The 25,340-nt window shown below is 41.5% G+C and overlaps 1 protein-coding gene across 2 annotated transcripts; it reads left to right on the forward strand.

Annotated features, from left to right (window-relative positions):
• Positions 1-1,445: 1,445 nt before the first annotated feature.
• On the forward strand, positions 1,446-22,297 carry LOC131105335 (tumor necrosis factor receptor superfamily member 11B-like). Of its 2 annotated transcripts, XM_058053343.2 has the most exons (6): positions 1,446-1,586; positions 14,611-14,838; positions 15,229-15,373; positions 16,664-16,879; positions 18,934-19,158; positions 20,695-22,297. In XM_058053343.2, the coding sequence occupies exons 1-6, from the start codon at positions 1,503-1,505 to the stop codon at positions 21,087-21,089; spliced, it is 1,293 nt and encodes a 430-aa protein (XP_057909326.2). In that variant the 5' UTR covers positions 1,446-1,502; the 3' UTR covers positions 21,090-22,297. The 2 variants fall into 2 exon arrangements, with proteins under 2 accessions (XP_057909326.2, XP_057909329.2); XM_058053346.2 differs by lacking the exon at positions 16,664-16,879.
• Positions 22,298-25,340: the final 3,043 nt, after the last annotated feature.

The following is a 25,340-nucleotide window of genomic DNA, read 5'->3' on the forward strand; positions in this document are numbered from 1 at the left end:
GACAGCACTGTTTGTTGCCAGCCTCCCTTATGGAGATGCCCCTTCCAACTTTATAAACATTGCTGATGTTGCGCCAATAAAAATAGTTCCAAGTTTTGTTGTTCTGTGGTGAAAAGACATTGCAGGCAGCCTCTGTAGTAACTGAAAAAGTAACTAGTAATGTAACAAAGTTCAAGTTCAAAGTTCAAAAACACTTTATTTATCCCCGAGGGGCATAAATAAACTTTGTTACTTTCAAAATAAAGTAATCTGTAAAGTAAATAAGTTACTTTTAAATTCAGTAATCAGTAATCAGATTACTTTGTCTTTGTAACTGTGACATCACTAGCATGTTTACAGGAGTTTTTCCTCTTTCCGAATGGAATCTTTCCGAATGACTTTTCCAAAAACAAGGGATACATGGAAAGGAATATTCCCATCTCCTGTCTACATGCGCCGCTATAATCAAACAGAATAGTCAATGGGGCATGCACAGTAAAAGGTAAACATCAACATCACGTGATACTGACTTCCCCGATTTTTTCCGTATTGCCAGTTTTTCGTTCGTCCAGTCTTGAAATTAGTTTGGATCACAAACTTTTCACAGTAGTCCAGTGCCGATTGCCTGAAGAACGTCTCCAGCTGCGTGTTACATCATATCTGAGCATGCGCTGAAAGAACGCACCCAGGATAAATTTACACAGGAAAAGATCAAATTCAATATTGCTAATATTTTAGAATTAAACTCGGGACATGTTTTATATAGATATATATTTTCTTTTTTAATAAAAACTGGACTTGTGAGTATAGAAGTGTTTAGATTCTGTTCCACAGATGGCAGTAATGCACACCAAAAGCTGCTTGCCACTCACCAATAAATAACAGGAGAAGAAAAACACACGAAGAAGAAGCACCCTGACAACTATCCAGTTTGAGCGGGTACAAGATACCTCAATCGGATTGGGGAAAGGAATATTCCACCTGTCTGAATCCGATTATATGTTCATTGGGATTGGCACTTTGCTTTCGGAATGAGGTGTACACAAAGGTTCCGTTCTTCCCTTTTGAGCAAATAAACCAAATGCAATTGGAATATTAGAGTCCATGTAGTATGTATACTGGCTACTGATGTTGATACCCGTGGTGGTCACACGTTTGCTTGTGAAGAAGAGGGCACATTCCTAGAAAGTAATACGCCTGGCATTCAAATCGCGTCCTTTGACTGTAGCACATTAAAAGACTTCAAATACATAACTGAGCCACAAATTCAATATGACGTCATTTCATTGTCACGGAATGTCGCACCACGCACGGAGAAAGCCGGGACTTAGCATGGACGTCTCTCAGTGGGTGGGAAGGTCCTCTCTCACTCTCTTTCTCTTGCTCTCTCTCTTTCTCTCTCTCGCTCTCCCTCCCTCTCTCTTTCTATCTCTCTCTCGCCCTCTCTCTCTCTTTCTCTCTCTCTCTCTGTGCGTGTGTGTGAGTGCGTGTGTCTGTCTGGCGCTTATAAGAGCACATTTGTGATGGAGTCCACATCAGTACACTTTTCCGCAGCGAAGATGAGCGCTTGGATAGCGAGCACGAACCCAGCCATGAAACTCATTTTGGTAAGTTTATTACTTTCCCTTAGCCTCTCCAGAAGAGCCCGTTTTTAGATGTCAAAGTTCATCCACATTTATTTTAAAGGTTTGATGGTAGTGTTGTAGTGTGTTCTGTGGGTAGATGTGCATGATTTTCAGTTTAAGACAATTAAAATCATTCTTCATGTTCGTTGCTATTTTGATCACTTCTGTGCCCAGTGTGCAACATGCGCTGGACACTCTTCATTTGAGTATACAACATGCGAATAAAATATGTACACTGAATTTCCATTTAGTCTGCACTTTTGTACTAGCTATATTCAGCATCAAAATTCGTTAGAGACGGAACAGAATAACAGAACAATTTTTACAATGCAAATATTGCACAGCTCATGCAAAATGATGCGAAATGATTCTGTTGTAGCCACTAATGAGGTGTTACTCTGAGTGGGTTTGCCCTCAGTAAAGGTGTGTGTGTACCTGATGTGTGTGCATAGATTGATATTGTTGTCATTGATTGAACAGTTATCAGAGGTCAGCTCAGCCTAATCTGACCTATTTATCTGTCTAGCTTGTAATGTCTTTTCGCCTGATGTTCGCCTGAACATATGGTAATCACTCAAAAATATCAATTCAGTCAGACAAGCATCATATTTAGCCAACTAATGAGTCAGTGTCCTTTGTGTTTCCAACCTCCTGCTAATTGGCCAATCATATCCTTGGGGATCCCTAATATTTCTGGCGTGCTTCTATGCGAGCCGTGCAGCCAAGCAGCCACACAGAATGATCATCTCCTTTCCTCTAAAAATGGTCTGCAGCCTTGTCTGGAGTTGTTTTCAGAATTAGTGATCGTACCTCATTGCACCTGTGAGCACTTCCTGCTCCCTGCATGCCCCTGACATGTGGCTGCAATATGTCTTCTGTCTTCAAACATCAACATGAAATCTTTTGGGGGCTTTGTGAGGACATGAGCCGTGGAGAGAAGGTCAAAGGGAGAGTTATTCTGTTGTGGATACACAAACAACTTCACCATCTGCCCATCTGTCTGGCCGGCCATTGACACACCCACCCTAAGTCAGTCTGTTTGTCTGTCAGTTCATTCTTCCATCTGTCTGTCTTCCCGTGCGTTCATAATTTGATGTATATGCCCCAGCATCTTTCCATCCATCCATTAGATTGTGTGGCTGTCCATCTCTTCATCCATCCATCCATCCATCCATCCATTTATTATTTTGTCCATGTGTTCATCTGTCCATGAACCTGTCCAACTATACGTTGAGTTTTCTTTATTTTTTGTTCCCACCTGCTGTCTTTTGGTTTGTCCCTGCGTCCATTCATCTCTCCCAACTGTCCATACAACTATGCATCCATCTCACTCCATTGTGTCTCCAATACACCTGTTTTACACGTACAGTGAAGAAAATAAGTATTTGAACACCCTGCTATTTTGCTATTTCTCCCACTTAGAAATCATGGAGGGGTCTGAAATTTTCATCGTAGGTGCATGTCCACTGTGAGAGAGATAAACTAAAAAGAAAAATCCAGAAATCACAATGCATGATTTTTTAACAATTTATTTGTGTGATACAGCTGCAAATAAGTATTTGAACACCTGAGAAAATGAATGTTAATATTTGGTACAGTAGCCTTTGTTTGCTATTACAGAGGTCAAACGTTTCCTGTAGTTTTTCACCAGGTTTGCACACACTGCAGGAGGGATCTTGGCCCACTCCTCCACACAGATCTTCTCTAGATCAGTCAGGTTTCTGGGCTGTCGCTGAGAAACACGGAGTTTGAGCTCCCTCCAAAGATTTTCGATTGGGTTCAGGTCTGGAGACTGGCTGGGCCATGCTAGAACCTTGATATGCTTCTTACGGAGCCACTCCTTGGTTTTCCTGGCTGTGTGCTTCGGGTCGTTGTCGTGTTGGAAGACCCAGCCACGACCCATCTTCAATGCTCTGACAGAGGGAAGGAGGTTGTTCCCCAAAATCTCACAATACACGGCCCCGGTCATCCTCTCTTTAATGCAGTGCACTCGTCCTGTCCCATGTGCAGAAAAACACCCCCAAAGCATGATGCTACCACCCCCATGCTTCACAGTAGGGATGGTGTTCTTCGGATTGTACTCTTCATTCTTCTTCCTCCAAACACGCTTATTGGAATTATGACCAAAAAGTTCTATTTTGGTCTCATCTGACCATAAAACTTTCTCCCATGACTCCTCTGTATCATCCAAATGGTCATATGCAAACTTAAGACGGGCCTTGACATGTGCTGGTTTAAGCAGGGGAACCTTTCGTGCCATGCATGATTTCACATCATGACGTCTTAGTGTATTACCTACAGTAACCTTGGAAACGGTGGTCCCAGCTCTTTTCAGGTCATTGACCAAGTCCTGTCGTGTAGTTCTGGGCTGATTCCTCACCTTTCTTAGAATCATTGAGACCCCACGAGGTGATATCTTGCATGGGGCTCCACTCCGATTGAGATTGACCGTCATGTTTAGCTTCTTCCATTTTCTAATGATAGCTCCAACAGTGGACCTTTTTTCACCAAGCTGCTTGGTAATTGCTCCGTAGCCCTTTCCAGCCTTGTGGAGGTGTACAATTTTGTCTCTGGTGTCTTTGGACAGCTCTTTGGTCTTCGCCATGTTACAAGTTAAAGTCTTACTGATTGTATGGGGTGGACAGGTGTCTTTATGCAGCTAACGACCTCAAACAGGTGCATCTGATTCAGGATGATACATGGAGTGCAGGTGGACTTCTAATGGGCAGACTAACAGGTCTTTCAGGGTCAGAATTCTAGATGATACACAGGTGTTCAAATACTTATTTGCAGCTGTATCACACAAATAAATTGTTAAAAAATCATGCATTGTGATTTCTGGATTTTTCTTTTTAGTTTATCTCTCTCACAGTGGACATGCACCTACGATGAAAATTTCAGACCCCTCCATGATTTCTAAGTGGGAGAAATAGCAAAATAGCAGGGTGTTCAAATACTTATTTTCTTCACTGTACAACCATTTGTCTATCTACACATCTAACATCTTTCGTCTGTACATCCACCCATGTATTAGTCTTTAGTCATTATGCACCTATTTTGAAATGCATTTGTTATTAGTTTGACTAATATTCTTTTAGGGGTGTTATGATAGTATGTCTAGAGAGCTCTAATAATGTTAACACCATATTTACAAGGTTGGACACTGGTTTTCTATGCTCTATATTTGTGAATAAGGAATCCTACTTTGCAGGCATTCATTTAACTTGGAAAAAATGTACCTCGATAAATGAAGGATTGCTGAATACTGCGCCAAGAAATTATTTTTGGATTCATTTTTTTTTCTTTATGAAACCAATTACCATGGAAGCTGATTCACATATTGGTGTGCAATCAACCTTTGCCATTTTAGTCCCAAAGTTGGAACATACAGTACAATAATATCTCAGTGTTTGATTACGCTTTATCTCTTCCTTCTTTATCTTTACGCCCCTATCCCCACTTTCCTCTCTGATGTGGCCGTTACTGTGAGTCACACCAACTTCCCCAAAGCCGCTAGTTGTCCATTGTAGTGATTTGACGTGCAAACTGCTAGAGCCACTAGAGGCTATGGAGAGGTGAACAACACACTCTTTTGAAGAATGTGTGAGGAGGGTCATACAGAGGGTGTGGGAAGGAGCAAGATGTTTTTAAACACACAAACACTCACCTGTGGAAGTTGTCTTTGCAAAGCTAACTTCCTCTTTTGCATCAACAGCAGACGTTTGCATGAATGGAGGGTGGCTGAGGGGACAGGAGGGATTTTTTGTGTAGGACTGTGTGGAGTGTGTGGTCAAGAGACAAGGAGAAGCGGGGGAGTATGCAAAAGAGCTATTTGTATCACCCTATGTCAAACACTGGCCTTCATCTTTCATCTTACTTCCGTATGAGCTGCATTAAAAACAGCATGACTGATGCAAATCTGGTGAAAATGTAAAGCACAGTGTGCACATTGTTACATACAGTTAGCACAGCGCAAATAGTTACACAACCTCTTAACATTAGACACACAGCAGAAGTTCAACATTCCCAAATGTTTACGGCCGTTAAGACAAATAATGCTTATTTTTTCTATGTGGATTCTACAAACATGTAAGAAGAAAAACAGAAAAGATCCATTCGTATATATTTTCCATACCGCTTGTTCTGAGCTGGAGCCTGTCCCAGCTGACACTTTGGGTGAACAGTGGGATACACCCAGTCAATTAAAGGACACAACAACAGACTCACACTCACTCAACTCATATTCACACTGATGGACAATTTAGAGTGTCCAATTAGTTTAAGATGCTAGGTTAAGATGGTAGCATAGGCTTGATCAAGTGATATTATTCAAACAGAGAAGTCAGCAACAGTAGGTGAGAAAAACTGACCTATTCTTTACGCATGTGGGGTATTGTTTCATCCACAATGTAACAGCAGCTCAGCATGATATAGCGAGGTTGGAGATGACATTACTCACCACCAGCAGGGGGTGGCTCTCTTCTGTTGTAGCAAATGACTTTTTGCCATAGGGTTAGGGTTAGTGTGATAGTTTCTCGTGTGATAAGTATTTACCAGCAGTTGCAATTTTCACCATCAAAAAATGAATTAGAATCTTTACAGACGATATGTGGTAAAAAAAAAAATTGATGATTGACGCACTCTGGGTTGAATAGCTATGTAGAATTGGACGTACTGAGCAATGAATCAATGTGTAATATCCTGCCACACAGCATGGAAGCATATCCCACGTCACTTTATGCTTTAAAAAAAGAGAGATTCCATATTCACGGGAAAACACTCACACACAAACATATTTGCAACGAGCTGGAATGCCCCTCAGCCCACCTGCGTTCTTCAGTTAACTGAAGCCATGTGCTCTGTGGACAAACTGCTGCTTTGTGGTTTGATCCCTTTGTGCTCCGGCTCCACTCCACATGTCACCAATTGATAGGTGACCTCATGCCCTCCAACATCATTCTCCCATTTCATACAGACACTTAAAATTCTGCCATTAAGTCAATATGGTTGCTAATTAGTGGTGGAAGTAATTTTGACACAAATAGTCCAGGATGTTTCACCCCCATGTGCTCAGGTCAGCCTCACAGCCAGATTGCAGGTTCTCCTCGTATGGATGATTTGTGTTCCCCCATATTCACAGATTTCTCTTCTCTGCTTTGAATTGTGCACATACATATGGTTTGTAATGGGAACTTAAATGATGACTTTTCTCTATATGGTGGGTGGGTTCTCCCTTGGAGATGAGGTCCGCATTGACAGGAGGCGGGAGGTGTTTGGGGCACTTTTGACCAGTAGGAGGCTTCTGGGAAGACCAGGACACGTTGGAGAGACAATGTCTCTCAACTGGCCTGGGATCTGCCAAGAAAAGCTGGATAAAGTGCCCTTCCCTGCCCCTGACCGGACCTTGGATACGTGGAAAACAATGGATGGATGGAACTTAAATAGAAAAGGCTTTGTTGCTGCTATATGCAGGGGTGCTGCAGCAGAGGGTGTTGTTTCACAAGTCAATTCCCTCAAGACTCAATTCCCTCAATGAAGTTATGGAACTGCAATTCTTGATTTATTATTATCATTATCGCTAGATTACAGTCAATTTAGCCATATTGCTAGGAGCCCCCAGACCTATGTGACGGTAGGATCCATTTCTGCTTCTATGGTTTATCATGCGTGGGTTTCCTCCGGGTACTCCGCTTTCCTCCCCCATTCCAAAAACATGCTAGCTTGATTCGCCACTCCAAATTGTCCATAGGTATGAATGTCAGTGTGAATGGTTGTTGGTCTATATGTGCCCCGGGATTGGCTGGCCACCCGGCCAGTGTGGACCCCGCCTCTCGCTCAAAGACAGCTGGGATAGGCTCCAGCACCCTCCGCGACCCTCGTGAAAAATTAACAGCTGTGGCTGTCGGCAACCTCTTGATTTAGTTTTACATGTCAACTGCAACTTCATGCGTGTTACATTTGGCGTACTGACTGACCAGTTTGCTCCTTACCGGTATTACAACATTGCTTCTGTTGCTGCTGTGTTGTGTAATATACTTGTTATCAATAACAGGCTCTCTGCTTGCAGTTATCACCCAATTCTCACAGTGAGCTTCAATTGTCATGCAAATATGCAAAGAGATTTAGTAAGTACTATGATCTTCTGGTTTTCCTAACATGATGGATGTTCTTGCAGAAAAAAATCCAACATTTGCGTCTGTTTCATTATTAATAATTATATGGACAAAAAATGCAATTGCAGCGTCATTGTGTGGTATTATGTAGATTATAGCACTTTGTAACTATGACGACTCTGATGTCATTACTTCCCAACACTAGGGGCAACAATTACATAATATATTTGGATTTCTTTGATGACAACCACCAAGTTTTCTCACTGTTTTGCCTTGGCACCGGCGCATGCTGACATCATTTTTCAGCATTCGCACACAATTTTTAATGTGATGTGTAATTTCAAGTAAATAATTTGGATTTAGCTCTTAGAGTTATTGCCTCCTATGAGCACATTTCAACAAATAGAACGTGTTAGTATGCGTGAAGTGGGAAATGGGTTGTGTCGTGAACTGGCTTGACCTTGTGTTTTCAGTGCCTTTTAGGAATTAATAGTACTTAATGTTTGTTTCATGCTGCTGGAAAACACATCTTCTCAGAAACGGTTAAAGAGAGCGCATTAGCTGTGATGGACAGAGGTTACATAATAAGCAGTGTGACATGAACCAACTGTGAATAGTAATAAAATTTTGTTTACTCTAACCAATAAGTGTCTTCCCAGTAAAAAGATTTTGGTGGTCGCTGAGCATTTAAGTGCCCAGTTAAAGTACTTAAAGCTAACATCCTTGAGCGTTTATCCTTTTGATGTTTATACTACTACGTTAAAATCATTATATTTTAATCTTAACTTCCCCATGCTATCTTTTGATTTCCTTCTTCGTTTCGATACCCTCATCCATCCTTTCCTCCCATCTGGCTGTGCTCATTTAGTACTTTCTCACACTGACAGTGTAATTATGGCTGTCGGTGAGTGCTCGCTGCCATGTAATTTGGCTTTCCAGTGATGGACTATGATGTCATCAAATGGCATCTTCAAAGACAACAAGGAGGTTGAAAAGTTCAATATCTCTTTTGGTGGCTGATACACACACTCACACTCCACTGAGAATCTTCCAGTACATCCATTCTCAAAAAGTGTCTTGGCATGAGGGAAAGAGTGATGAAACATTGGTAGTTTGGTAGTGGTAGTTTGGCAAAATGGGAACATCCGGGAAATGGCAACAAATCAGACATGTATTGAACTAGAGGGTCAAGAACGAGTTACCCAGCATGTCTTGCAGCAGGACTGGATGTAATTTTGACATGGGTATTTTACCTAGATATTTATTTGTATGCACACATGCTGCAGTAGGTAGGTTACGTTATGAGTCACGTGTTTGACTTGCGATGTTTGGATCACGTTTTTGCACAAGCTACAGATCTGACCATTTCCTGTACGACTCAAGCATGCCACAATAGCGCTGCAAGTCATGTTGCCAGATACAACTTTGATGTTGTGTTTTTATTTTTTTATTTAAAATTTTCACAAAATTATACGCCATTTAATTTATTACTACCTTTCATCTAAGAAATGAGGAACTGTATGCATACAAATAACGCATGAATCCATATCAATAATCACAATTGTTGTAAATCAGATATTTCACTTTTAACTGTGCAAACAGTATGTTTATTAAGGAGGAAGATGGAAAAAAATACCTGTATTGACTAAACATTTCATCGACAGTATATGAAATTGTTTAATTACATTTGTGACAAGCTTGCTGTGACCCACCTTTGGGTCCCGAACCAACAGCTGAGAATTACTGTCATGCATCATCATCTCAAGCTGAATACTACGTCCCGTCCCCAATACTACGAAGGGCACAACAACACACAGCATTACAAAAATAAGAGTCACAAAAAAAGTATACTACAAACATTTATATACTACAAACTTTTGTCACAATTCCGCTCATCTATGTCACAAGGGGGTGGTGTGTGCTGGTCTGGAACCCAAACGCAGAGACACTTTTGTGTAACAAAAAATGTTTTATTTAACCAAAGGTTGTCTGCTTGGGGAAATAACAGAGGGCAAAAGTATGAACCAAAAACAGAACTACACAGAGTCAAAAAAAAAGTACAACACAAAAGAGAACAAAAAACACTGCTGAAAACGGCTAGCAGGAAATTCCGGGAGCAGAGTGCAATAAAAAACACTGGACAAAAGGTCACACAGGTAAGAAGACAAGAAGCAACAAAAATCCCCATCGTCCAAAACTAGGTACTTACAAAAAAGGTGCTAAAAGCCAGAAAGTTAGGACACAAAAGACACCTTGCCCAACATGTAGGACGAGGAAGGTAACAACGAGGCACACCTGCCGCCATGCTTTAGAACAGGTGTGTCAAACTCCTGCCATGGGGGGCCGAGACACGACAGGTTTCCAGCCGGTCACTAAAGCAGGTGATTTGAATGATGAACCCTCCTTTGGTTTGAGGGAAGGAGCTCGTCAATGGAATCATCTGCTGTAGAAACTGCTTGGAGAGGAAACCTGCAGTGCTTCGACCCTCTGTCGACACATGTGCTTTAGAAGGTCAGGGATGAGATTGGCACAAGGTGTGTGTGAGTGAGCAGACACCTCCTGCAAACCAGAGGTGCGCTGCAAAGAAAGGGCAGAAGGCGGCAGCATGCAAAGCGACAACACAGATCCTGACAATCTATTCATTTTTTATGCTGTGTACCCTCACTTCGCTTGCGGGATATGCTGGAAACTATACATAAACATGTATTTAGTTATTAAAAACTATGAAATATTAAATATGAGTTTAAGCATGAACTTATATTTATGTATCAACTAAAACTATCACATTTTCAATATTATTACTAATCATTGGCATTTTATTGAGTAACACTTCTGGTAGAAAACAAATGCAAGTTGATTTCAGGTTGTGGAGTTCTTTCTCATATAAAATGGCTTTTTAATAGTAATTATAAAATTATTTTTGCTTTTGTTTTTTTTTCATCCAAATTAAATTTTCTCTGCTGCCCCCAAGTGGCCAAAAAGACCAACTCTTCATGTGTCACGCTTATTCCCATGCTGTGTGACCCTACAGCTCTTATAATAGCGTTCTACACTTGAACTGAACAAACCTTTATTCTTGTCACTTATACAGAAGTACAAGCAATATAGTGCTTGAAACACTCTATGCCATTACCTCAATTGCCCCCAAATGAATTTATGTGATGTACTCATAGCATAGCAATTAGTTTTCAACATTTCCCAGCATGCTGGTTCTTGTTTTTCCACTGTCTGTACATACGGCATTGAATTTAACTGTGCTGTCCCACTGGAGGCAGGCCAGTGGAGAGTACTGCTTGAAGGATGACAAAAACAATGTGACCGTGACCATTTCCACATGTGCTTGTGAGCACACGCCAGTGAACTCAGTCTGACTTGTTGGTGTGACGGCGGTAACTGTAACCAGATTAGCTGAGCCGAGGTCACTCTCCATCAGGGCTTCTATATCGTCAACACTCTCATGTCTTTCAATTGACCGTCTCTGATTTCATGGCCAAATAACCTTCTTCCTTTATGACTATGAGCACCAGTTTGATTCCGTGTGGGGCCACCCATAGTACAAACAAAGCATGGAGACATGGTATGGCTCACAAAGTCATTCTAGGTGAAATCCTTCTACTGAAATGTCTTCATGGTTGATATGTTTTGTCAGGAAAAACCACTGAACACTGAAATCTTCAACGGGCTGCTTGAAGATTGTGAAACCCTTTCATCTATTTGTATTATGTGTTCACTACAGAGCAATGGTACGGTGCCCCAGAGGGGACATTGATTTAAAAACACAAAGAGCTCGCAAAACTATATGAAGCTGCAGGACGGACCTCCGGTCATAGCTTGTCTGCCCATACGCAAGCGAGAATGAAGTGGAAAAATTTGGGGAGTACTTGCAAAAATTCATCTTTTTTTTTTTTGTCCATCAATTTTTTTGTTCTCGGGGGCTCAATGGACCTTTGGTGCAAAAATCTAGAGCAATGTGTGTTTCTGCGTGTTAGGTTAATGCAGTGGTTCTCAATCATTTTCTTTAATGACGCCCCGGGGACAGAAATATTTTCACACACCCTGATTTGAAATACTTTTGAGAAGCATACAAGTGTATTCAAAAGTGAAATTGCATGCTGAGTACATGTTGGCAGGTCTGCACGAACATTGAAGGTACTCCCAGATGGATATTTATTTGTTTACAAGAAGAACGCACCCTAACCCTAATACAGGCAGGATGTGAGAGTGAGGGATGGTACTTGAAAAAATTTCAATTTTCCACTTTTTTTAAACTATAGGAAGTTATATATTATTATATATACTATTATTACAATTACCATTATACGAATAATAGATGAAATAATAGAGGAAAGGGCAAACCATCTAATCCAGCCGAATCCATTATTTGGCTGGATGACACACCAACAGCAAAACGAGGCACAGCATCTAGTATTAGTGGAAGTCGCTGTTTGAAGAACAAAGACATGCTTTACGTTTAGATGTTTTATTCATTTCTTCAGGAGGAAGGTGCACCCAAGATTTAATGGCAGCTATCAGACCTGAGGCCGTTGTTTGAAGAAATACAGAATTTATTATTTTGGCATCATATTTAATGTTTAATTGGAAGAAACACCCATAACTAACATAAGCAGGACATTTATTTTTTCCCCTCTCTCTCTCAGTGTATGAGTCAAGCGATAATGGCTATATATGTCTATATATTTCTCCGTAATTATAGTGACAAAGTTGGTAGCACTGATCCCTCCTGCAACGTGTTCTTGTTCTCTAGTAGACCAGGAGCGTATGAGATGTTTTAAAAAGCAGGATTACAATGCCATCTACTGGGAGTGGAATGCTGCCATTGTTCATTAAATACCGACGCCAGCATAACACACAAAATGTGCCCAATGAGATACCCTCAGGTTTGTTATTGTGGTGGTGTGTTCTATGAGGAAAGCAGCATAAATACAAACGCACAGGAGGATAGGCAGTGGTGAACGGCAATAAAAGAGTAGGACAGAGTGTTTTGTATTCTGGTGTTGGACAGGGAAAGCCCAGTGACCTCCTAGTGTTGTTGTAACAAACAGCGGCCAGGGGAGACGACCACGGAGAGGGCCACAATCATAACACACATACTGTATGTATTGCACACACACGCAGAACACATTATATGTGACATGCGAGAATGCTCCCTGTCAAATGCAACGTTGGCCCGTTGAACGGGAAAGTCCACAGAGCCAATATTGTAGCAGAAAGGAAGCAGGCTGTTGGGTAACATCTGGTCTGCATGTGTCCTCCCTCCACTGTCTGCATGGCTGCATGTCAAACATGCTTGCTAACTGATGGCTTATATTCCAAGTCTGCTGAGAACTATTCAGTCTCTTCACAGAAACAATAAATAAAATAATAAATACTTGAAATGACAGCCAAGTGTAAGGGCAGTCTTTTGCTCAGTGTTGTAACAAAAAAAGTGCAACATATTGGCACATTGGCATATCCTCCGAAGTGGAAGGCCAAGAAAAATCTCAGATAAGCAGAGGCCAAGGATGGTGAGAACAGACCAGCTCCAAAGACCTACAACATGATCTTGCTGCAGATGCTGTCACTGTGCGTAGCTCAACTCTTCAGTGCACTTTGCACAAGGGGATGCTGTACGGTTTTATCGATTCATTTGAGTTTTTTGTTGCAGACAATTAAAAAAAAACATGTTGTCCTCTTGCTGTGGTGCACCGTTTGCCCTAACAACAGCAAGAAGTTTGTTCCTAAGAAAGTTTGGAACTGATGTGAGTGGTGTGAGCAGCCATGGAACAAGTGACTGCACCCTGCAAAGCCCATTGCAACAAAGGGCAGCAGCACAACAAACTTATTCCAGTATCTAAAACAAGGTATCCAGCCCAGTGGGAGAAACACCACACTTAGGGTTAGGGTTAACCATAACCCTAACCCTAACCCTTGTGGGAGGAAACCGGAGTCCCCGGAGAAAAGCCACGCACGGGGAAAACGGGTAAACTCCACACAGAGAGAGTGGAATCGAACTCCTATCGGCCTCCTAGCTGTGCGGCCTGCGTGTTAACCACTTGTTCATTTTTACATTAAAAAAACAAATAAAAGCTTTTTAAAAGTACTTTAAAAGAATTTTTTGTTGTCTTTAAAAGGTAGAAAAAAAATCAGGACAAAAAATATTTTAGTGAAAAAAAAGTTTCTAGTTTCTATTTTTAGGCCTTAAGTACAAGAAAAGCTGTTTTTGGACCTCAACCACCTGATGTGAGGCTCTGCTTTGAAAACCCCTGATACAGAAAATAAGTTCATTTTCTTGATGGTTTTTCTAAATGTGGTTGCCTAGCAAAAGAAAGCAAAATAATTTAAAGCAGATTGATAACCAAGGTTTAAAGAATGGAAGCAGTGTATCACACGTCAAAAGAGAACAATTGTCTGTTGTTGTTGAAGTATTTAGTTCGACTAAAACATCTGAATCCACTTACTTTATTGTCAAGAAATCATTTAGTACGTGTAACGAAAAGATGCCAAAGACGCTGTGAGAGATGTAATGAAGACTAAAATGCATGATGAAATCATACAAAGACAATTAAATAATGCTTGGAACCGTTACAAAGTGAATAATGGAGATTAACAAGGGCCAACAATGAAGAAGCTGTTATGCAGGGATCCAGGTCTAAGCATGATTTTCTTCTCAGACTCTATAAAGCGCTCAATTGACTTTAAGCCAGTGAGTCCACCAGGAGCTACATCTTTACAGCTCTGACCTTTCCTTCACCTCGCTCTTACTGGAAGGCTTTGGGCAGGCAACCGCTCCAGCATTTGCAAATATTTTGTTCTCTGTCCCATAAAATGTGCTCAATATGACTTCCACTGTCACCGTTCACTCACCATCACCTCATTTCTTACCCCTTGTGCAGCTCTTCACCGCCTCCCTTACCTGGGCCTTTCAGCAGCAGGCAACACCACCCAAGTACCAGTACCGCAACCCGGTGACTTCAGACCTCCTCCTGTGCGACCAGTGTCCTCCGGGCACGGCCGTGAAGCGACACTGCACCGCTGACATCCCAACGGAGTGCCAAGACTGCCCTGAGAGGCACTTTGCTGACAACTGGCACTGGGGGAACTCATGTCAATACTGCACCTTGGTAGGTAGGAGAGGTTCACACCGCTAAATAAGACTTCACTTCATGGCCATTCTCTCAGACACTATTTAAGATTTAAGCAGATACAAGTCTGTTACTTCACTTATTTGAACTGGAATAGGAATTTGTTACCTTGTTATTTTTATTCACCTTTCCCCTCGTGTTAAAATAGCATGGTTTTTCTCAGATCTTTTCCTCATGTGCGTGACTATATCGTACGGTACCTTATTGTTTTAACAAATCCACAAGGTGGTGTTATTGTATTCCTTTCAGGAACATGTAGGTTCAAGTCTGCGGTTTTGCTAGTTCCATCCATAATAAATGTTTATTTTTCCATATTCCAGGCATCCAGGATTGGTGACAGATTTCCTTCTTGTGTGTTGTCTTGTGTAGGTGTGCAAAGAGAGACAGCTGGTGAAGCAGGAGTGCAATAGCACTCATGACAGAGTGTGTGAATGCGCTGCAGGTTTCCACCTAGTGGTCGAGTTTTGCATCACACACAGCTCCTGCCCACCTGGTTATGGAGTGGCAGCCTTAGGTAAGGTGTTTTTCCATCCATCCATCCATTTTCCACTGCTTATCCTCACGAGGGTCGCGGGCGTACTGGAGCCTATCCCATCTGTCTTGGGGCGAGAGGGGGGGTCCTCCCTGGACTGGTGGCCAGCCAATCCCAAGGCACATATAGACAAACAACCATGCCCACCCATATTCATACCTATGGACAATTTGGAATATTTCACTCTGTGTGACATAATATGGTATTTACTTTACACAAAAACACCTTATATCTGCACGGTGGCCCAGTGCAGCAAGGGTGTGGTCCATGGTGTCTATCTTTTCCAGTTTTTATATTTTATCTTACATTATTTCATACTTTATTCTATTTATTTACTTTAAACAGTGCTACACATGGAGCTGTGGAGATGCCAACTTCCCAGAATCCACAAATCTATCCTTATCTCTCCTCTGTGGAACACATTTAACATTCATCCTGCAACCATTAACCCGCCATTCTTCCTACCCTGTAATTCACACGAAGTCTACCTGGACTTGAGACAGCATTACTGGGGATTCCCCTGCCTTAAACTGCAGTACTGATTATGTAATGGACAGAAATGTGGTAGAAGCCTTGAGAAACAGAAGCTAGGCAAAAACTAAAACAAAAATAGAAAATGAATGAATGAATATTCATGTTCTTAAAATATTAAATTAATTCATCATTCGGATTACATGGCTATCTTTTACATTTTAAGATAGCAACAGAGTAGGCATGGTGGGGAAGGAGGCTGCATGTTGGCCAAGGGGAGAAGAATGCAGATTTACCACACAGACAATTTGAGAGTAATGGAGTATTTTAATTGAAGAAACATACAATATATAGTGCTGACTCTTGCTAACTCTAAATGACCAAAAGAAATGTCAAAAAAAGAAAAATTCAATGAATCCACTGGAGTGTACTGTAAATGCTATTTCGTATAAGAGGTGGGCGGCATGGTATAGTTGGCCCTCCTCACAGTAAGAAGATCTGGAATCAAAACTCTGATAGAAGTGTGGAATTTGCATGTTCTTCCTGTGCTTGCAGGGGTTTCCTCCCTCATGCACGTTGATTGGAGACTAAATTGTCCATGGGTGTGAATGTGAGTGTGAGATAAGGGTGTGCCTCCCGCCCAAAATCAGCTGAGATATAGCTCCAGTTCACGTGTGACCCTGAACATGACACACAGCAGTGTGGATTAAAAGAACAGTAGCGTGGGCCACCGAGCAATAAGATATTCTTCTTATTCCTTGCTTTGAAAGGGCACACCCTCATTGCTTGGTCTCTTTCCAGGTACACCGGTGAGCGACACTGTGTGCAAGCCATGTCCTGCTGGTCATTTTTCCAGCAGCCACTCTTCGACAGAGCAATGTCGACCTCACAGAAACTGCACAGATGTGGGCATGAAGAGATTGAGAAAGGGAACGTCCACTTCAGACAGCATTTGTGGGAGCCAGGACCAAATTATGGCAATTGATTGTGCTCATCAACACACATTGTGTCACACAGGTGAGGCCATGGTGTTTGAAGTGGGGATAGTATACAATACTGTTGCCGACTTAGAAGTCTATAGAGGTCACATATACGTACATACACAGTCTGATCGAAGCCAAATTATTTTAACCATGCTATTTTTTTCCTCTACAACAGGACAAGGGATTTTCTTAGTGATGTATTTCTTTGCATTTACTGGAACACCAAAATACACAGTAAAAGGCTTAAATTTGTTTTTTTGCACAACCATTATATGTCACGAGGGGGTGGCGAGATTGGAACCCCAATGCAGAGACACTTTCAAGGAACAAAAAATGTTTATTCAACAAAGATAGTCCACTTGGGTAAAAAATAAAGGATGAAGAGTACAAACAAAAAAACTGAGATACAAAGTCCAAACGTACCACCCGACAGAGAAAGAAAAACACTGCAGCAAATGGCTAGCAGGAAACAAAGGGACCAAAGTACAAGAGAAAACAAAAGGTCACACAGGCAAAAAACAAGTAACAAACAGAAATCTCGGTAGAGCAAAACTACGGGCAGGTACTCACAAGAAAAGAAGCTAAGAGTCAGAAAGCAAGGGCACAAAGGGGCTAACGTTGCCGAGCAAGGGTACAGGATGCATTTTACCTGTACACGTCAATGTATTTACTTTTAAAGATGAACAGAATCTAAAAAGGAGCAATGCTGCCAATCAGAGAACTTGGAGGATGGGGAGCGACGGGGGGGATAAAATAGAAAAACTAGCCCCGTCAACATGACATGGTCAAGCTCAGAGAGTGACGCCTCGTGTGCCAGTGCGTGTACTTCTTGAAGAAAAGGTCACATGCGACGCCAAACTGTTATAAAGGCACCGACGCGAGGGTGGGGCAAAAGCAGTGTCGAACAGTCGGAATCTGATGAGAAAGTTGTATGATTTGATACGTGAATGGTGTGAATCGCTTAAAAAATGACGGAGGCTCACTAGTTGCTGTTGAGAAAATCATCAAGGGGGTTTGGAATGTCGCCAGATCTAGCGACAAAATCACCAAGTTAGCAACACTGACACCAAATGATGAAGGTTTCGTTTTTAACATGACAAAAGACTTGTGGTTTATTTCAAAGAACCAAGCTGTAATTCTGAATGCATGCAGCAGGGGGCAGTAATGCTTATTTGAAGCCAATATGCCAGTGAAGAAGTATTTCCAAGGACACAAATAGAGAATAAATAATCATCTAAAACTGTCAATTGTAAAGAGTTAAGACGCACTGTTTGATGTGGTAAATTTGATATGAGGGATTGTTTTGATGTTTGTAAGAAAGGAGGGGGCCTGATGGCATTTTCAAAAAAAGGCTGACACCTCACCGCAGAAATGTGAATGGTGAAGTTGGTGAAGCCCATTCATTTTTAATGAGAAAAAAATCCGTCGAATTTGGGGATTTTTGGAAAAGCTGGGAAATGAACGATTTGATGCTTGAATGGTCTGAATTGGATGAAAAATTAACGAGTAGAAAGAAATTTTAAAAAGTATGAAAAAACTGGCGGAATGAGAATAAAAAATAAATAAATACAATATTTTAATTAAATTAATTAATATTAAAAATAAATAAATTTAATTTAATTACGTTTAAAAAAATAATTAATAAATTAAAAATGGGATAAAGTCGCTTGGGAAACTTTTAAGTTAACTTTTAAGTTCAAGTATTGAACGCTGTGTTTTTGGAGCAAAATACAGTGAGCAAGGCTGATAGATGATTTCCCTTGCCATCATTTGCATGCTTGCATGAATCAACAACTTCACACAGATCATTTAAAAAAAAGTCTTACACATCACTTACACACAAACAGTACACATATAGCGAGATGGTAATAAATACAGCAACATCTGATCAATCCCTGTTAATTTCAGACTTAAAAGATACCGATATTGGTCTACTCACTCATCACTGGTATTTGCTTGTGATGCATATCAAACACAAGTATTGCCTGCAGAACACCCACGTTTTGTTGAAATAAATTCCAAATCTGCATGCACAATAATGCACTGTGATGCATTAGATTAACCAGTGATTTTGCTATCTTCTTCTAGATGTGTTCTTGTGTGAGGAGGCAGTTTTCCAGTCACTAGCCTCACTGCAGCTGTCCTCTGTGCCCCTGGAACGTTTGTTGGAGAGCCTGCCGGGTCGGAGGGTGGATCGCAAGAACGTGGAGAGGTTGAAAAAGTCCTGTTTGCCACAGCAACAGGTCCTCCAACTGCTACGACTATGGAGGCAACAGAACAAGGACCAAGATAAGCAGTATGGCATAATAAAAGGTGCGACCACTTTCATGTTTTTCACTTTTGTTTAGTAAAGACGGTAAAAGTAGTGATGCTCCAGTCAGTGTTTTACCCTGCCGATTCCGATCGACTTGGACTGAAATCACCTAATTCAATCTAATCAATCGCCTCATTTGTCACAGAAATTGGCTGATACTGATTGGTGGCTGATCGATTGGGGCATCCCTACTTAAAACCAATCCTATGTAGGCCAGGATTTACTACACAACAATTGCACAGATTTAAGAGTGTTTTGGATAGGACTTGGCAAGGGCAAGCAGTTCGTTATGCATCCGTTAATGATAATGCATTTTTGCCAGATACGAGTATGAAATGAGCACATTTGGTCATTATCTGTATTTGTGTTAAAAGAAAATGCTCATTATGTATTCACTCTTCACGCTCTGTGATTGGCCAGTCACACGCAGCGAGCACCACTCCCTACACGGCTGCAGCGGACATCAGCGGTGCCTCATTCACATACAGCACACGATGCAATTGGGAATTTGAAAACATCTTGGCGATTGTCACAATGCCTCCACTTTGTTAGTTTTTTTTCAGCTGGCCACTACTTTGGTTTGTATCTAAAGTTACATGGAAAACTTGTTCCATAGCATGCGCAGCACACAGAGCTGTGCAGACACTCACCTCAAATGGGGTAGTGTGCCTGCTTTTTCCTCCTGAAATGTGTTTTTGTCTTATTCCATGAAGTCATGATAAAACAGGCGTGCTACCTACAATATACAAATAATTTTCAGTTAGCAGTATACAGACAGTGGCAACAGTAACCTGCATTGACTGGCCACATCATTAGGTACACTTGCACAGCCTCACAAGAGCTGCGTCAAGCATCCTGCATGTATGGCTATATTTTAGTGTGCTAAAAAATGAACCCCCTCTCAATACGTTGCAGTATGCACCTGCAACCTTAAACTTGTTTCATAACATACACAGCGCATATTTTTTTAAGACAGCGGGCACGATTGTGCATCAGTCACTGATGGTGTTTTGTTTTGTTAATGTATACTGACGGTGGTTTGGCTGGTGATATAAAGTCAGTTGGAAAACTGCTTTTAGTACCCAATGCCGTGCATTTGAGAAAAATACAGCCAACAAGGCTGACAGATTATTATTTTGTTTATTGAATCACCAACTTCACACTGCTCATTAAAAATAACTGAAGAATAAATTCTCAAGGATCACTTACACACATAGCATAGTACACATATTGCTGAATAATAAACAATACATATAGCAACTTCTGATCAACCCAAGCAATTTTCAGACTTAAAATAATGTTCAGATTTAAGTCTTGCCCATTTCTGAATCAACCACACCCATTTCCTGTTTATATGCTGCCCATTACAAGTACGGACACTGATACAGATAATTTAGATGGGTGAGGAGATACAGATGCAGATACAGATAGTGGTATACTCGTCCCAACTATTAACCCAGCATGAACATTACGTGTGAAAAACAGAGAAAAAAGGCAACATAATCACAACTTTTTCTTGCAATTGTGTCGTACAGGTGTGAACCACTGTGAACGCAAAATCTCCCGCTGCAACAGCCTGAAGAACCTGACATTGGACGACCTCTTGGAGGTCACCAACAGTTTGCCGGGGGTTCATGTTCATCGGGAGGTTGTGTCAGCGGTGTTCGCGACTTGTCTTCCCAAGCAGTACATCCTCCAGCTTCTCCACCTGTGGAAGATCGCCAACTTTGACCTCGATCTAGTCAAAGGTCTTTCTCACAGTCTGAGGGTACTGCGCAGCAAAGGGGCACCACGTTATCTTCTAAAAGGCCTGAAGAAGATTAACCGCATCATCGGCTACTCCTCCACTCGCAAGATGTATGAAAAGATGTTTGTTAATATGCTTCAAGATGAACTGTGTTTTAAAACTCTTAAGCCGTTCAACGAATAAGAGCAACTACTTTTTAGGGGTGGGCACATGACTAAATCTTAATTGGCTTTGCGGATATTTTATGCTCAATTACATTTAATGTTATGAGATAATGTCTCTCTGACTGTTCTGAACGCTAGTTTCAATGCCTGTGTTGTATTGAGCAGAATTAGACTTGTACAATGGCAGCGGTCTACATGCTACAGTGCTTCAGCAGCGCCTCTGGTTGTTGTAGCTGGGTACTGCACTCCATTTTTCCTCAATAGCTTCCAGTCATGATTCATCAACAATGAATTCCACAGAACTGTCCATCCCTCGCTTTTGTTCATACTAAACTTCAAGGGAGAATAACACTCAAGTTGGAATAGATGCACCCCGATACTGTAGACATTTACTGGCCTAAACATTAGGTACACTTGAAACATCAAATGAGATCGAGTACATGGTGTAAAATGAACGTTACAATTGTGTATTTCTGATACATCTCTTGTATTGTTATTGTGATGTTGACAAAAGTCTATTGTGCAGATGCACCTAAAGTTGTAGATTTATGCGGAACAGATACAGAGCTATACACATAAAGAACATCCCTTACTTCAATAAGCGGAACATTCTGAAACAAAGGCATGTTATTCAGTAATTAACCAGATGATTTTGATTTAAAAAAATAGTAATTACATTTTTGTGTCCTCCAGGCAGAGTAATCTTTGGAAAATATTTCATGGGAACTTTTTTGAGTCTGTGAAAAGTAATAAACAAAACTATTTAAGATGTAAATAGCACACTTTTATGGAAAATGGGCAAGCAAATGTGTTATTTTTATTACTTTCTCACTATTTGAGAGGAAGGATTTGGTTTCATTATGAAATCCAGGTATGAGCTATATAATTGTGTCTTGTTTTGTTGGTTTTGTCCACGACTGCTGGCAAGTAAAGTTCATAGGAATTTAGTGTTGTTATTGTCAGCTTTCTGAATGTACAATTGTGTTTCTATTTAAAAGGGACTTTAACTTTCCACTCTTTGTAAAGGCTTGCTTTTGTTGCTTTTTAAGAAAAACTGGATCTTACATGCTGCAAAATCTTGAAGGGAGATGTGTTTTATATACGTATGTTTTTCTATCATTTTATACAAAGAAGTGTCGGTTTCTTTATTGTATATATGCCTCGGGTAACACTAATGTCTAATGGTGTGTACAGATGCCTCATTAAAGATTACACTTTTTTGCTGCTGTGACTTATCGTTTCTTAAACAGCTCACAGGACACCAGCAGTGATCATAAGATGTCATCCGGTTGATGACAATGGAAAAAAGACTTTTCGGACTCATTGTAGTAATCTAATGCAACATAGGGTTAGGTTTAGGGGTTAGGGTTAGGTATAGGGGTAAAAGAGGTCTTGATAGCTGCTCGGGGTCGAATTAGTATTGATGCACGTGGGTCCCGTCTCGATACGAGCTTCCGTTGGTGAGTAATAGGCGAAAAACGCATCCTCCGTTGACATTGCATGGTGGGAGTTGCAGTACATAGAAATGACCAGGAGGTGTCGGTATTTGCCTGCAGTACATTTAATTGACCACCAGATAGCGACATAGTATTAGGGTTAGGTGTAGGTGTAGGGGTGAAGGAGGTCTTGGTAGCTCATACCAAAACCAAATAACTCGAGAACGGTACGTCCTACGGCATTTTTCCCGATTTGTCCCTGAAAGAAAGTCAGATGAAAGAAAGTCAGCCCATTTTAGTTCAGAAAGGGGTGACCTTTGACCTCAAGCAGGCCTCAATTTAATGGGTTTGCAGGTCTAGCCACGCCCCCTTTTGAGACAGACACTTGAAACTTGGCACACGGGTCAGCGGCCAGCCCCTGATACACATATCAAAAAATCAGGGTCCTGGATCAAAGGGTCCAAGATTTATGGGGAAAAAGAGGGTTTTTTGGCGGGAAAGCAGTTTTTCATGCCCTGCGAGGCCCATGTTGACCCCAGCAACTGCACATTTTTCAGTTTTTTTCTTTCCAGCCTCATGAGACTCCAATGAAAGAAAGTCAGTCCATTTTAGTTCAGAAAGGAGTGACCTTTGACCTCAAGCAGGCCTCAATTTAGTGGGTTAGCAGGTCTAGCCACGCCCCCTTTCGAGCCAGACACTTGAAAATTGGCACACAGGTCAGCAGCCAGCCCCTGATACACATATAAATAAATCAGGGTCCTGGATCAAAGGGTCCAAGATTTATGGGAAAAAAGAGGGTTTTTTGGAAGGAAAGCTGTTTTTCACGCCCTGCGAGGCCCATATTGACCCCCACCTTTCATTTTTCATCTGGCTGAAATGGCCACAAAGGCTCTGAGAGTCATCGACCTGCAGACTGTCGTACGCTTCAGACCTGATCCGCAGAAATTTTTTTTCCAGACAACGCAGAGGTCTGAAATTCGAGTATGTTGTTGGGGGCCTCCAGATGAGCGGATCGACATAAGTCGGGTGTCGGTCGGACATGTACTTTTCGACCAGTGGGCGTCGGAATTTTGTTGTCTCCTCATGTTCACGCCCCCGCCGATTGGACAAAAAAGTGTTCAAATGTGTCGAAAAACGCAACAGAACATCTACAAAGAATATAAAGCAAGTGTGCACAGTTTCACATCTGTGCGACCTTTGGTTAGCTACATAGCTTTAGCAAGGTTGTATCGAGCTGGGACCAATTTCTTCCTAATTGATGGGATGGTGTCTGCAACATATTGAAAAATGAAAAATAAACTCCAAGAGCAAGTGTTTCTACTTTCAACAAGTTGATGGTGACCTATGACCTTTGAGTAGTCTGTTCGATTACTAGGCAATGTTCCTTTGGAGCTAGACTCTTGAAATTTTGTACACTCGTGCAGAATAATTGTCTGATGACATGGTGAAAAATTGGTAGACCTAGCTCCATGTTTGATGAATTTATTGAAGTTTTTTTTTTTTTTAGGGCCTTCCACGGGCTTCGTGGTCAATCTATTTGGGAAGGAAACATGGTTTCTGTTGAGTCCCGTCCCTGAAATTTTGCACACTCATGCAGAATAATTGTCTGATGATATGGTGAAAAATTGGTGGACCTAGCTTGATGCTTGATGAATTTATTAAAGTTTTGTTTTTTTTAGGGCCTTCGACCGGCTTCGTGGACAATCTATTTGGGAAGGAAACATGGTTCCTGTTGAGTCCCGTCCCTGAAATTTTGCACACTCGTGCAGAGTAATTGTCTGATGATATGGCGAAAAATTGGTGGACCTAGCTTGATGCTTGGCCTCAGGTTAAGACCCTCGCCTCCAGTTTGCCCACCGGCCGGCCACCGTTTCCAGTGTGCCCGCAAGCCAGCAGCTGACAACAGATTGCCCGCCAGCCGCTGCAGTCTGCGCCCTGCCGCCGGCTTCGTATTGCTCTTTAGTCACCGGCAGCCGCAGTCTTCATATTGCTCTCTAGTCGTCGCCGTCAGTCCGCTGTCCCGCAATCTTCAGCAGAGTAAGACAAAGCTTACATTAACCACAACTTTATTGATTGCCCAGCATAACGATTACAGTCACGGTGTCATGAAAAAATCCCGTCAAACACCAACACAATAGATAGATTTAGAACAGACTTGGCCAGTCGTGTGCAAGAATAACCTATTTACGTGGCTTAAAACAATTAATTTAACAGCTATTTCTTTCATAGACAGTACCGCAAAGCACGCTGGGATGTGCGCCTATCGGCTACATTATTAAGAGGACAAGGAACTGCTGATTATGATGCGGGCGAGGGAGGATGTCAATTAAGGGCCTCAATTTCTTCTCCTTAAAAATTACTTTTATGCAATTCTTGGCTATGTTATCTGTATCATGCGTCATTTGTGTGCTTTCAACATATACTTGTTAGTCCAAAATACAGTACACTTCAAAAAGACGTTTGTGTGTTTTCGAAGTGGCCAGAGGAGGGCGATAGAGGCTGATATCATCTATGTATGTCCGTCACAGGCCACCGTACTGATCCGCCAGTAAGTGGTGACATTACGTGAAATCCAACAAATTAAATAATGCCTCCTTTTTTTTTACAGCACCCTACAAACGGTGCCCAAGGTGCTTCAGGAGTATAAAGTATTATTGCTCTTGTTATAGTGTGTAAAATCATTGTGAAACACGACGTCACATCCGCGCTGTAACTTCCTGTTTGCACTTCCTGGTTTCGTCCGGATCATAGCGCAGACGATCTCAATTAGGCTGTGTCAACCTGTTGGCAGCCAAGCTGAAGTATTCTAGAGGGAATGCCGTCTACTGTTTGTA

This window comes from Doryrhamphus excisus, linkage group LG5 (assembly GCF_037039965.1).
Source record: "Doryrhamphus excisus strain RoL-2023G ecotype Guam linkage group LG5, RoL_Dexc_Guam_v1.1, whole genome shotgun sequence".
NCBI classification, from domain to species: Eukaryota; Metazoa; Chordata; class Actinopteri; order Syngnathiformes; family Syngnathidae; genus Doryrhamphus; species Doryrhamphus excisus.